Genomic DNA, 14,009 nt, shown 5'->3' on the forward strand with positions numbered 1-14,009 from the left:
AGGTTACAATCTGGTCCTGTAATAGTGCTGTCTAGAACCTGAATGTCTTAACACAATTGGGTCAGGTATGCAGAAAGTCTTTCAGTTTAGGTGAATTAAATACATTACCATTAGTATGTTTCCATTTTGGTAATCTAATTAGAATTTCTATCTTTGGCTATAAGAGTCTTATTTTGAGTCTTAGTTGTGATAGTGAGCAGGGCTCATTAATCAATCAAAACCACATGCTACTAATAATATGTGTGTTTGTTCTGACTATAACTCCATTGTAGAATGCTACATACATTTGGTCTCTCCTGTTCATGAGACTTAATTTCAAAGTCTATTAATGTGAAAAACTGTAGTTGATTGTTCTTATATGGACTCAGGCAGTATGCATATTTAATCTAAACATGTGTGTAATGCAAAAGGAAAAGGAGAATAGGATCCGTTTTATTTGTTACAGGTATTTTTACATTCTGAACATGAGCTGCTACATTACAACAAAATATTATGATATTAGTTTTTTGTTTTATATCTAGTGTATCCTGAACACTCGAATTTCAATTGAAAAATGTAGAAGAATATTGTTTAATATTCAAGTAATGCTTTGAGAACTGAAGTCTAAATATTTTTAAAACATACTTTTTTAAAAAAGTAAAAAAATAAATTTAGTAACTGTGACAGTTTTAAATAACTCATGAAAGAAGGAAACTCAGTTGTGGAACTCCATCCTCAGTACACTTATGGCATGTCTATACTACAAACTTAAGTTGTCCTATGTTAGGTTGACTTACAGCCACTGCAGTAATTACTGCAGTGGTTCATGTCAAAACTACCCTCCTTCTGTCGGTGTTGCGCATCCTCACCAGGAGCACTTCTATTGACTTAAGAGGAGTAGTGTGGGGGGCTGAGAGCTCAGGCTCTCAGCTCTGTGCACAGTTTCCCACTGAGAGCCCAGCTCCCTCCACCATTGCCCTCAGCTCCCCATTCCCTGCTGAGAGCCTGGATGGGAGCGGCTTTCTTGTGAATTTCTCGGCTCCAGCTTGGAGCCGTGAAATTGACAAGAATGACAGCCAACAGATGATGTAAGTAACCTGCATTGTCTATGAGGACACTCCATAGCCTTAACTGCACCAACATAATCTCTGTGCCTCTCGTGGAAGTAGAGTTATGTCGTTCACTTACATTGGTAAGCTGCCTTACATTGACCTAACTCTTTAGCGTTGAACAGGCCTTAGTTGTACCTATATATGATACATTGCTTTCAGTGCACAGCTCTCCAAATAGGTACAAATAGAAATGGGGCATTAAGAAGAGTTTCTTCCTAATCTATAGGGTCAAAATATTCAAGCATAGACATTTAAAATTAGGAATTAATACATATTTTTATCATCTAAATAAGTGGCCTGGTTTTCAGAGAGATGGAATGTTCACAGTTCCCAAGTTCAAAGTGACTTCATTATTAAAGTGTGCATGACTTTTGAAAATCAGGCCACTTATTTAGGTATGTAAATATGGATTTAGGTTCCTAACTTTAGTCATCTGAGTTAAATGTTCTCTCTCTTGATGTAGTGGTTATACAGTTGGAGGTTTTACAGTTTTTAGACACTAGGTTGCACTCATTTAGGAAAGGTAGATCTCTTTCACTTCTCTTTGAAGTATGATTTATTTTATATAGTCAAGCTGCAGCTAACTGTGAAGCTTGATGGGGTCTTTTTTTTTTTTAAACTATTGACCAGACAACAGCTGCTATCCCCTAAATGGTTCCTAGGTGTGTAGAGATCTCTGTTAAATCATACTCTTATCGATCATCGAAGATGTGGACTTTATTATTGTTAGCTGTATTTGTGGAAGGAACCAGACAATGCACTTGCTTTGTGACTGTAGTTAAATTCTCAGCATCTTTATGCAATATTTTAATGTTAATGTAAGAAGGAAGGCAGTAGATGGAGAATAAAATTAGATATATTAAAATGTTTGGATTTTACTGTTGCTACATTCATTTCTCTGAAAACAATCAAAATTTAATGGCCATCTATGAAAACTCCTGACTGTGTCTCACTGTAAGTGGATTGACTTATTGGAGCCTGTATCAGATAAATCTATATTTATGCGCTTGAATAAGCAGATTTTGGATGTATAAGTCCACAACCTTGTTCTAAATCTTTTACCTTCCACAAAATTGAAGATTTTTTCTGGCCATTATAGTCAGCCGTAATCCTTGGCTCCATGTGTCCATGCAATTAGATTCTGTACGTGAAATTAGCTGCTGAGGCATGTGACACTACGCCCCATATTCTTCATAGAAATATGCTTAGGATATGAATATGGCATTACTAAGATGTATGTTGTGCAAGATGGGTCATGTGAGATATCATTGGAAAGGTTAGGATTTGCTGAATGTGATAATCCTATTTGTATGCATGTATTATTTCTGCATCTGAAGTTAGGAATATTAACTATGTATCAATTACAAAAGTGTCTGCACCTGGGGAACACCCACCAGACTAAATGCAATTAGTCTGGCTGGTTAGTCAATGAACCATCAGGGAGAACAATGGGATTTTGGAAATGTTAATCTTCACCTTCCTGAGAAGCTTCCTGGGATGCTGCTTTGACACTGCAGGGTCACGTGATCTTGTCACCTGGTACTGGACCCTATCTTGGCCTCCTCGTATATTTCCAGTAATAGGGGGTGGGGATCAAACTGGGAAACAAAGGATTCCTGCCATATATAAATCCTATTTAAGGCAGGGAAGTGAGTTACTCAGAGCTCCTTCTTCATTGAATCCCCGCCCAGGATGACTGTGGAGAATATCTAAGAAACAAGGACTGGGGGCAGGGGGGGTGAAGAGCTGAGCCTGGGCTGGAAAAGGTGTCTGGCCTGTGAAAGGAAATAAACGATTTTAGGTTTACTCTCCAGAGGGGATGTGCACTTGAGTGCTGGGCAATTCCTGAGCTGAGTCTTCCTACGCAGAGCTGATTTCAGTGTCTGTGTTTCTGCAACTGTGCATGTCCCTATCTGTATGTGTGCTGGAGGAGGCTTGAGAGTCTGGCTCAGCAGGATAGGGTGAGGGATCCCAGGCTTGTGAAACGGGCAGGATCAGTGGTACCCCAGTATATCAAGGGCACCCTGGAGAGGGGGGGCAACCCATCACTGCATGGTAGGCCAAATTTATGCCAGGAGCAAATTTTATATCTAATTTATAAATGTCTTATTTTTTTAAATAATCGAACGTTGGATAACTTAATATCTGCAACACATATGGTGATGGTTTTAATAAAATTAGGCTGGCTTTGGACTTGAAGGCCAGAAATTGTGTACACTGTAGGCTAAGCATTAGCTCTCTTGGCAAGAAAATTAAATTCAATCACATTTCACTTAATTACACTAAACTGCAGTATCTTAGGATAAAACCTCTTCATTGGATTAGACATTCACGTTTTCTGAAAATGTTAACCTTCTTGCTGGCCACCACACTGATGGTTGCTTGCCATTTAATTAGATGTTGCATCAATTATTTGAATTATCATCATATTCTGATTTAAATGCATTTTATATAGATTTGGGTATTGCTCCGGTGTTGTCCTGAAGTTACTGAAAACTTAGTACTTAGTAGCTCTGACAATCAGGATATTTATTTAGGTGCCTAAATATGGATTTAAGTTTAACTTCATGCAACCAAGTTTGAAAATGTCGGCCTCAGTGTTTCACGTTAAGAAGATGTCAAAAATTAAATTAAAAGTGTACAGTTACATGTATAGTCATAAGTCATCTGCAAAATGATGTATAGCAGCAAACTGTTAACAAAGTTTGTTTAGCATGCATATTTCCATCAGAATATTTGTGGAGATTGTTGTGCAGTGTATGCGTGTGCATGCACACCTATGGTAAAGTTACCAGAAAAGGCAGACTGTGTGTGTCTATATACATCATTCAAAATGTTCATGCTTTGAAGGATTCACTCACTTTGTTAGATTTATTGCTTTTGCCGTTTGAAGGATGGGAATAGGAACCATTGTACACTGAAAATCACAGTAAGCTAACAGAAAAAGAATACTACCTGTACTACTGTACATGTTTAGGACCAGATCTGTGGCAAAATTACAGTAATTGCTTTGACATTAGAAGTATTATAACTTTTATATATATATATATATAATGTATATTTTTGCCTTGTTCCACGGAACATGTCACTGTGGATTAAAAACCATCTATTTATACTTTTTAAGCCATTTTGGTTTTAAGGACTAGTGTATGTTGGTACAACATTGGACAAAGTCATCTTTGCCTAAGTGCCATGGGGACTTGGGGGGGTGTCCCTAATTATACTCAATAGAGTTCTCATTGATGTGGATAATTCTTTTCTTTTTGTTAAAATCTTGTAGGTATTCCAGCAGAGACTGCTTTGAAGGATGGCTTCACTGAACAACCAACTAATATAGATGTCACAAACAGAGATGAAGATGTCTCGGTTTTGGGTTGCAGGTTGGGACAATCTGTGCCACTTGCAGATTATAATGAGGGAGAAAGAGTCAACAGAAATATATTGCATCTGAGCCTCGACCTGAATGTAAGTAGTTCTCTGAAAGACAGGGTAGGTTCATACTGGTTTTTGACCAACAGGCACTTAATGAACGCATTAGTTTTTTATTACAAATAGGTTCCAAATGATCTAAAACAAACTTCTTGTTTTAGGCTGGAGTATGACTTCCAGTTAGCTGCAAGGCCATTGAGTTTTCAGGAAATGCAAATACTCCTCCAAGGGAGGAGGGGAAGACAGTATAGAGCATGCACATTTGCTAGGTTGAAATATATAACAAAATTACGGTAATTTTTTTGTTAAACCTTTTCTAGCAGCTATTCGTTACTGATTCAGTATGTAGTAATGCTTGAAACAAAACAATGTGTAACAGTGACGTCTATTGGCAGAGATACTAGAATTGATTTAGAATAATTCAGTCTATTATATCACTGAACTTGAGCTCATCTTGTACTTTATCTTTGAACTGTTTTTAATTGTAGCTTTTTGTCCATCTCACCCTCACTTAATTTGTTAAAATAACTATTTTGACTGTTGTGCTACTGTGATAGTACATACATAAATTACATCTCACACTAGAATTTTTGGAATATTCTTTAGATAATTTCTTGAAATGAAAAACAACTAGGATGGAATGGATTGGTTTTGGTCCTTGTCTGCTTCTACTGCTGCAAATGGATGCTGCAACAGGGAGAAGTCAATCCATGGTTCAAAAATTGCACATGCATATAAAGCCTTCATATACAGTAGGGGATATTTCAAATTAAAATTAATTGACCACAGTAATTTGAATTAATATGGGAAATCTGACAGTAAAGTAGTTTGTTTCCATCTTTTCTTAATCTTGCATCACCTTTTTTGTTAAAAAACAAACAAACAAAATTCTCTCTTTAGAGAGCTTGTTAGCCACTCTATAAAAGTTTGGTTTCCCTCTGTTGCTGTCAAGGAAAAAAGAAGTGTTCATGCAACTATTTTCAAAAGACTCTCAATCTAAGTGATTATCCCCTAAAGTGTGGTGATGGTCACCATAGTGAACGTCAAAATAGCACCTTTTTTACACAACAGATCCAGTCCCTGTGTGCACTGCAAGTCTTACACGCTTTAGTTACTGAATAAATATGTTTTTTTTTTTTATTCTGTTAGTCCTGAGCAGGCAAAGTAGCTATGGGAAATTGAGATGGATTCTGCTCTGTCTTGAGTATCAAAAGCAAAATGCAAAATCTTTATTTGTTTTGATGAATCAGAAGATCTCATCTTTACCTTCAGATCACAGTTTGAGTTTGCAGGGTTTTCAGTTACACAGACTTGTGAAGTAATTGTGTCTGATGTAGAAAATATTGAAAACAATTAAACATGGAACCCCATGCTGCCATTTATTCAGTGTCATATCTCAGAGTAAAAAGACACTTAAAACAGGTGCCAACATGTACCTTACTGGTGAGAAATACTTCTCAGTGCATTACTTCTGCCTCTAAGAAGGCATTGCTCTTATTTCCATTACGCTTCTCTTTGTAGGGACTCAATTCCATAGTGTCTGGGTTTTTTTAAAAAAAGTTTATAAAGTACAGAATCATGGAAATGTAGGGCTGAAACGGATCTCAAGCAGTCGTCATGTCCAGACCCCTGTGCTGAGGCAGGACCAAGTAAACCTAAAACATCCCTGGCAGGTGTCTGTCCAACCTGTTTTTTAAAAACCTCTAGAGTTGGAGATTCCACAACCTCTTTTGGAAGCCTGAAGTTCTTAATTATCATTATAATTAGAAAGGTTTCCTAATAATTAACCTAAATCTCTCTCGCTGTAGATAAAGCCCATTACTTCTTGCCCTTCCTTCAGTGTACGTGGAGAAAAATTGATCAAAGTTCTCAATATATTTAACATATTTGAGGACTGCTATCATGTCCCCCCTCAGTCTTCTTTTCTCAAGACTAACATTCCCAGGTTTTTAAAATTTCCTCTTAAGTCTGGCTTTCTAACCCTTGTCTCATTTTTGTTGCTCTCCTTTGGACTCCCTCAAATATGTCCACATCTTTCCTAAAGTGTGGCTTCCAGAACTGGACAAAGTACTCCAACTGAGTAGAGCAGGACAATTACCTCCCATGTTTATACATACAACAGTCCTGTCAACACCCAGAATCATATTTACTTTTTTTTCCAAGCTGCATCACATTGAATTTGTGATCCACTATAACCCCTAAATCCTATTTAGCAATACTACCACCTACCCAGCTAGTGCCCATTTTGCAGTTGTGCATTTTATTTTTCCTTCCTAAATGAAATACTTTGCATTTAATTTTATTGAATTTCATCTTGTTGAATTCAGAACAATTTTCCAATTTGTCAAGGTCATTTTGAATTCTAATCCTGTCCTTCAAAGTGCTTGCAACCCCTCTCTGATTGGTTTCATCTGTAAATTTTATAAGCATACGCTACACTCCATTATCCATGTCATTAATGAAAATATTGAACAGAATATTGACTAACCCCTGGGAGCCCCAACTAGATATGCCTTCTCAGTTGAACAGCAATCCATTGATATCTATCCTTTAGGTATGGTCTTTCAACCAGTTTGGACACCCACCCTATAATAATTTCATCTAGACCACATTTCCTTGCTTATGAGAATGTCATGTGGGACTGTATCAAAATCCTTACGAAAATCAAGATATATCACATCTACTGCTTCCCCCATCCAGTAGTCCAGTAACCCTGTCAAAGAAGGAAATTGGATTTTCTTCCCATGGGACCCTACCTACCAGTTCTGAGTTAATCTTCTTTTTTGAAGTCCATTGTCCTTATTCTGCTGCTCTCACCCTTTCCTTTTCTCAGAATCCTAAAATCATCATTTCATGAGCACTTGCACCCAAATTGTCTTCCTCCAGATTTGCTACCAATTGTTCTCTGTTGGTCAAAATCAAACCTAAAGTGGTTTGTCCTCCTGGCGGCTACTTCACTTTCTGAAATGTTAGCACTTATACAATAACTCATAAGTATAGCTCACTAATCAGTGGGAGCTGAGGTCACTCACAGCCCTAAAATCCTAAAAACATAATTATTCTTGGTATGGTCAGCACCTTATGGGTGTTTTGTTCCAGTAATGAATTGCCTTTTTTTAATGCATCCCCTATACAAATGTAAGTGTTAATCAGACTGCTGGTTATGTATTGACTTCTGAAGAAAAAGACATTCATGAACTTTACTGCCCCTGTTATGAGTGTGTTTTGCCTCGTTTAAGTGAAAGATAAAGTTAATAGCTAGTGTTTTCACAAGTAGACATTTACTGTTCTTTCACTCTTTTCCCCATTGAACTCATTTACTCCCTTTTTCTTATATTATGATTTATTTGTATTGTGGGAGCATCTAGAGGTTCCAACTAAGATTAGGGCTCTAGAGTGCTAGGTAGAATAAGAAAAATTCCCTGCCCTGGAGAGTTTACAGTCTAAAAAGAAAAGACCAACAAAAGGTGGGATAGGGAAGAAAAGCACATAGAGAGGAAATGAAGTTCATGCAACATAGTAGAGCAACAACTAGAATCCAAGTCTGCTTGGTCCCAATCTGGTGTCCAATTCACTAGTCCATTCTGCCTCTCACCATTGCTCTAATCCAGGGGTTGGCAACCTTCGGCACGCGGCCCATCAGGGTAATCCGCTGGTGGGCTGCGACACATTTTGTTTGTGTTGACCATCCGCAGGCACGGCCCACAGTGGCCATGGTTCGCTATTCTCGGCCAATGGGAGCTGCAGGGGGCCATGCCTGCGGATGGTCAACATAAACAAAATGTGTCACGGCCTGCCAGTGGATTACCCGAATGGACCGCATGCCGAAGGTTGCTTACCCCTGCTCTAATCTGTATTCCATTTTCTGTTTGTGTACCTTTCATAATAATTTTTAGGACATCCCAAACATTAACTAATCTTGTCAACATCATTGTGTGGCATGGTGTATTATCCTAATTTTACAAATGGAGAAATTAAAGTAGGAGAATGAAATGATTTGACTAAGCCACAGATAATCCGTGTCAGTGCCCATATTAGTATACAGGAGTAATCTAGGTTTAACTCAGTCGCCTCTCATGCTGTTGAGTTCCCCTTGTGGCCAGATCGATCTCTCAGTGGAACTACAGTGTTGACTCAGCTACAGGCAGCCATTGTGCATTCCCTGGCTCCCTAGACACCTTTGAGGAGCAGTGGGCACTATCTGGGGTTCTCTGCTTAGTGTCCCCCTCAGGCTTCCTGCTTATGACCCTGTGACCTGCACTCCTGTCCCTGTTCATCATTAGTTGTACCCCGAACTCACTTGATCCTTGGGTTCAGTAGCTCCTCCCCTTTAGGCTGGGGGAGGGACCTTCAGATCTGGATGGGCTTGCGCCTGCCCACCCCCAGGACTTCAATAGGTACAGGCAGCCATCTGGTGGTCCTAACAACATCAGTACCTACACACTTATAAATTAATCCCTGGGTCCTATATAGTTGAGACCTACAGCTGTTGATTGGCTAGCTCTGAGTGGCTGCATAAGGGAATGGAAAGAGAATAATTTCTAATTTATTTATAGGAAAAATTCTTGATAAGCTTTTCAACTCTAACCATTTATTTACAATATCAATGTTTTTTTTAATCAAACATAAAAACTGAGATTACTCTGACACTTACAAACTTCCAAAAATTGAGGGGCTGCAGGCTGTCATTGAATAAAGGATAAAACCTTAAAAGCACTAAATCCAACAGCAGTCCAAACAAGGATGTAAACTACATTATTCCAGTGCTATTCTAATTGTCTACTATTGTTCTAGAAAAGCAGCAAAAATAAATATTAACTTTTATAGCTTTCACTAAGACTTCTGTTAACAAATGGATCTTCAGTGTCGTCATCCCATTTCCCATGCTCCTTTGTTCCTATGTTTGCCTCACTGCTGCAACCTTGAAATGTCTCTCATCATCTGGGATATACTTGGAATCATATACTGTGTGGATCCAGGGTTGTGAGCTCAGTCTCTCTCTCTCTCTCTGCCTGCCTCTTTTTTTTTTTAAACCATGACTCTTGACCCAGCAAACAATCATTTATATCTGTTAAAGTATGCGGATGGACACCACTCTGTTCTGGGTTAATGGCTGAGTAAATGACTCAGCAAGAGGCTATTTTGATCCTCCCAACTAAAGAACACCCAGTTAAGATGAAATTGGTCCCTGTGTTGTGTAACATATTTGATTTTAACTTCTGCTCTTTAAGGATATGACACAGAAGTGCAAGCAGTTTGGCTGGTAGCTCTTTCAGGGTGAGGTTACTTTTGTAGTTCCTAATCATTTGCATAGGAATGGTGCACTTTGTCCAGATCCCATTATGTGGTTTATCTAGCACTGTGTGTGTGTGTGTGACTCCTTCACACCTTTTGTTAAATCTCACAGTTGGGATTTGAGCCAAATACGTAACTTCTTTTTTGAGATACACTGCTGAAATCATTGATCTGTAAATGTTTAATGACCTATGTAGTTTTTAGTTTAATGACCTAATTGGTAAACAGAAAGTAAGAATTATTGTATTTACCTGTGTAGTAGCATGGGGATACAGATTTCATTAGGACCACTAGCCATCACATTCTCACCAATCTGCTTTAAGGGCAGTTTTTGTTTTAGGGACCCCAAATTCCTTCATAAATTTATGTACTACTGTGGTGGAGGCTGTATACGCACCATATTAGTTCCTTCTGAAAGCTGTGGAAGAGGCCTGATGTGTTAGAAATTGAAAGTATTCTAGGGTAAAATCCATTACAGGGTAACCGTAAATTTCTCAAAAATAAGCATTTATAAAACCAGAAAAATTAGAGTTAAGATTAAAATTAAAACAAATCTAAGGTATGGAAATGCTCAGAAAAGACAACTTAGTTCTGCCCTGTAGTGATATCTAAGGAGCAGCGAGAAAGGGAGGCAAAGTCTTTAAAAATCAGTTTAATCTATTCTGGGATTATGAACACTAAAATCCTTCATCATAATCATATTGTTATGACATGAGTTCATTACTCACATATGAGTCCCCAAAGAATTTTTTTCCAGTTGGTGACTAAGGCAGAAAATGAATTGGTCTGTGTGTGCAGTTTGCTATAACCATTTAAACACTTTTGTTTTGAGTGTTGGATTATTTGAGTCTACCGCACATGTGCATTCTATCTTCCTGGATAATTGATGTGATAGGCTACAGTCATCCCCACAGTCCTTGGTGGTTTTTGTCAGCAAGCTAGAATGCAGAACTTCAACCTTTTGTATCTGACTGCTGAGCCCTTGTCTAAGCAGAAGAGAACACACAACCAGCATCATCCTTTTTTATTTTGGTGGTAAACAAATCAAAAAGGCATTGCTATGGAAATCATTATTTTCTGATGATGGCTTGCCCTCTGTAGAACAAGTAATCGGCCTCTAATTGTGTAATCATTTTCAAGAGATGATTCAAACTCTTCTCCTTCCAAATCCCCATGCATTGGAGCCACATTGAAATTCCTCCTTAGCTTCCTGTATAGTATTACCATATGGTTGTAGACTAGCCTATGTGTTCATGTCCATCCCATTAATCTGTGGTTCTGGTAACAGAAAGGATCTGGGAATGTCACCTGAACTGTTTCTGACAGAAAGTCTAGGACCCTGGTTTAAATCCCTGAGGGAAGGGTTATTTTCTTTGTGTCTTTTATTATGTGTTTTAAGACTCTCTCCCCAGGGAAGGCATTATGTACTTCAAGAATTCTGTCCCTGAGAGGGTAATGGGAGGGGTGTGTAACTTCCATCTGTGATTTAAATGTAGGTCACAAAGGATGTGGATTATTAAATGTACTTTCAGTTGTCATGAATGTTTTTTCTGTGGTATAATTAGTATGTCGACTCCTCCTGGTTCTGACAGTTGCTACCACTGATTTCAAGAACTTTTTTTGAAGAATTAGGGAGCTGAAGATAGGTCAGGGCAGAACCGGGTGGCAGGATTTGTAAATTGCCATAGCCTGTTCTTCTTAGAGAAACTGTAGCTATTTATAGAGGGGTACTGAGAAACATGCACCCTCTGAGTCCAGGGTCAGTAGCGAGTTCTGTTAGAGGATTGATTCCCTCAGTATTAAAACTCCTGTATCTCAACTCAATCCCATTCTTTTCTCACTGCATGATGGTATCTTTGGTTTATTCACACACACACACACACACACACACACACACACACACCCCTTATCCAATAGATAGGAGTGCTTGTTTTTTTACCAATGATTCTGTCTCCTTGTTTGAGGCGACTGTCTGATTTTGAAACCTGAATGGATTGTGGAAGTTTTGTATGAGGCCAGGGATGGGTAAACTGAGTAGCCTGTAGGTTGTGTGGTAACCTTGAATTGGTTGTAGAGTACCTGGGTCTTGGGATATTTTTCCCAGTAGTGGATACAAAGTTGGGCTCCTTCCCTCAGGCTGAGGTCCTGATGGCTTTGGGATAAGGAGATTTTCACTTCCTGAAGCACATCATCAGGAAAACAAAGGCAAATTGTAAACCAGTGTTGTTTGCTAGGTACCTTTCTCTAGAAGAGCAGCTGCTTCTGTAGGGATTGGATCTGGCTCATCACAAGGTATTGCCACTTGTGCAATACACTATTTCACCTCCTTTTTTCACTGCTCCAATTCTGACAGCTGGACACAAAGTCTTTATTGTAGAAGTCTACAATTTATCTGGAATACATATTAACAATAGGTCATAAAACCTCCTTATCTTCACTGCAAATGAGTGCTGTCACTGCTACTGGGCTAATTACACTTTGATCTGCACCTGCTGTCCTTGATTGTACCCTCGCAGGTGACAAGCCTCTCTACCTTCACCTTTCTTGGGGTGGAATCATGTGATTCTCCCCCATTCAGACTGGGCCTTGGGTTGCAGTCCCCTAGTACTAACTGTGATTACTTTAGCAGGCCCAAGTTATAGTCAGTATCTGCAGTTCTGCTCCTCAGAAGCTCTTTCCAATGGCACCAAGTGACCAAGCAGCCTTCTTAAATAAACAATATGTTGCTTTGCAAAGCATTTCAGAGAAAGAGATCTTAAAACTATAAATAATTCCTACTGTTCAGCTGTCTTCCCTAAAACTTACCATCCCCTGGAAGCTTGGGTGGGCCTTAGCTCCTTCAGATACTCTCACAGGACTTGCCTCTGTGCCCACGTCTGTTCCTGCAGGAACTGCTCACTCACTCAACTCCGCCCTCCCTCTCTCCAAAAAATCTTTTTAACCATTTAAAGAAAATGAGTACTTGTGGCCCCTTAGAGACTAACCAATTTATTTGAGCATAAGCTTTCATGAGCTACAGCTCACTTCACACTTCATCGGATGCATTGAGTGGAATGCATCCAATGAAGTGGGCTGTAGCTCACGAAAGCTTATGCTCAAATAAATTGGTTAGTCTCTAAGGTGCTACAAGTACTCATTTTCTTTTTGCGGATACAGACTAACACGGCTGCTACTCTGAAACCTGTCAATTTAACCATTTAGTTTTCCTTTGATCCCCAGGCTGCCAGCCTTGGCAAAACAGCTGTGTAACTTTGGGCTGGAGCCTGGAAGTAAGGTCTTCATTGTTAATAGCTCAGCCATTGCTTTGTACTCACCCCCAAGTGTTTCTTGGGAGGCTATTTATCAAGATCTGTTGTGTTGCCTTCCTACTTGTTTTTCCATCAGCCTCCTGTTAAACTAAACCAATACATTCATACAAGAAAACCCAATAATCCAGTGTAGACATACAGTGACTATCTCAATAATCAGACCACATAAAGTATTCATCACATTATTGCAGATCAGTCAATATTCCTAGATTACATAGTATTTGCAGCAGACATGGAAGTGCTATTTAATATTAATACAAGGATAATAGTCTGGTACAATATGGATGAGTGAGCTTGGTTTGAATAGGGCAGCTTGAAATAGTTTATGGGCCAGACTCGTAGCAAAGAATCCATCAGACCAATTATTTAAAAGGCCTTGTCTACACTACAGAGCTTTTGTCGACAAAAGTTATGTCAACACTCAAAAAGCGCTATAACAAAAATCAGTATTGCATGTTCACACTCGCTCCCTCTGTCGGCAGAGCACATCCGCAGTTGGGGCACTATCATCAACAGTGTGAGCAATGCACTGTGGGTACCTAACCTAGAGATCCTAGAGGTACCTGTCCTGGAGATCCTATCCTAGAGACCGGTTTCAGAGTAGCAGCCATGTTAGTCTGTATCTGCAAAAAGAAAAGGAGTACTTGTGGCACCTTCGAGACTAACAAATTTATTTAAGCATAAGCTTTTGTGAGCTACAGCTCACTTCATTGGATACATGTAGTGGAAAATACAGTGGGGAGATTTATATACACAGAGAACTTGAAACAATGGGTGTTACCATACACACTGTAACAAGAGTGATCAGGTAAGGTGAGCTATTACCAGCAGGAGAGCGGTGGGGGGGAGGGGAAGACCTTTTGTAGTGATGATCAAGGTGGGCCAT

At 39.1% G+C, this 14,009-nt stretch overlaps 1 protein-coding gene across 3 annotated transcripts in view; it reads left to right on the forward strand.

The window, feature by feature from the left end:
• The window catches only part of FMN1 (formin 1), a 393,819-nt gene that overhangs the window by 116,488 nt on the left and 263,322 nt on the right, over nt 1–14,009 (forward strand). For all 3 annotated transcript variants that reach the window (XM_048854639.2, XM_048854640.2, XM_048854641.2), the window contains exon 3: nt 4,372–4,556. In XM_048854639.2, the coding sequence (XP_048710596.2) occupies nt 4,372–4,556 (185 nt within the window). The remainder of the gene's footprint in view (nt 1–4,371; nt 4,557–14,009) is intronic.

This window comes from Caretta caretta, chromosome 6 (genome assembly GCF_965140235.1).
Source record: "Caretta caretta isolate rCarCar2 chromosome 6, rCarCar1.hap1, whole genome shotgun sequence".
NCBI classification, from domain to species: Eukaryota; Metazoa; Chordata; order Testudines; family Cheloniidae; genus Caretta; species Caretta caretta.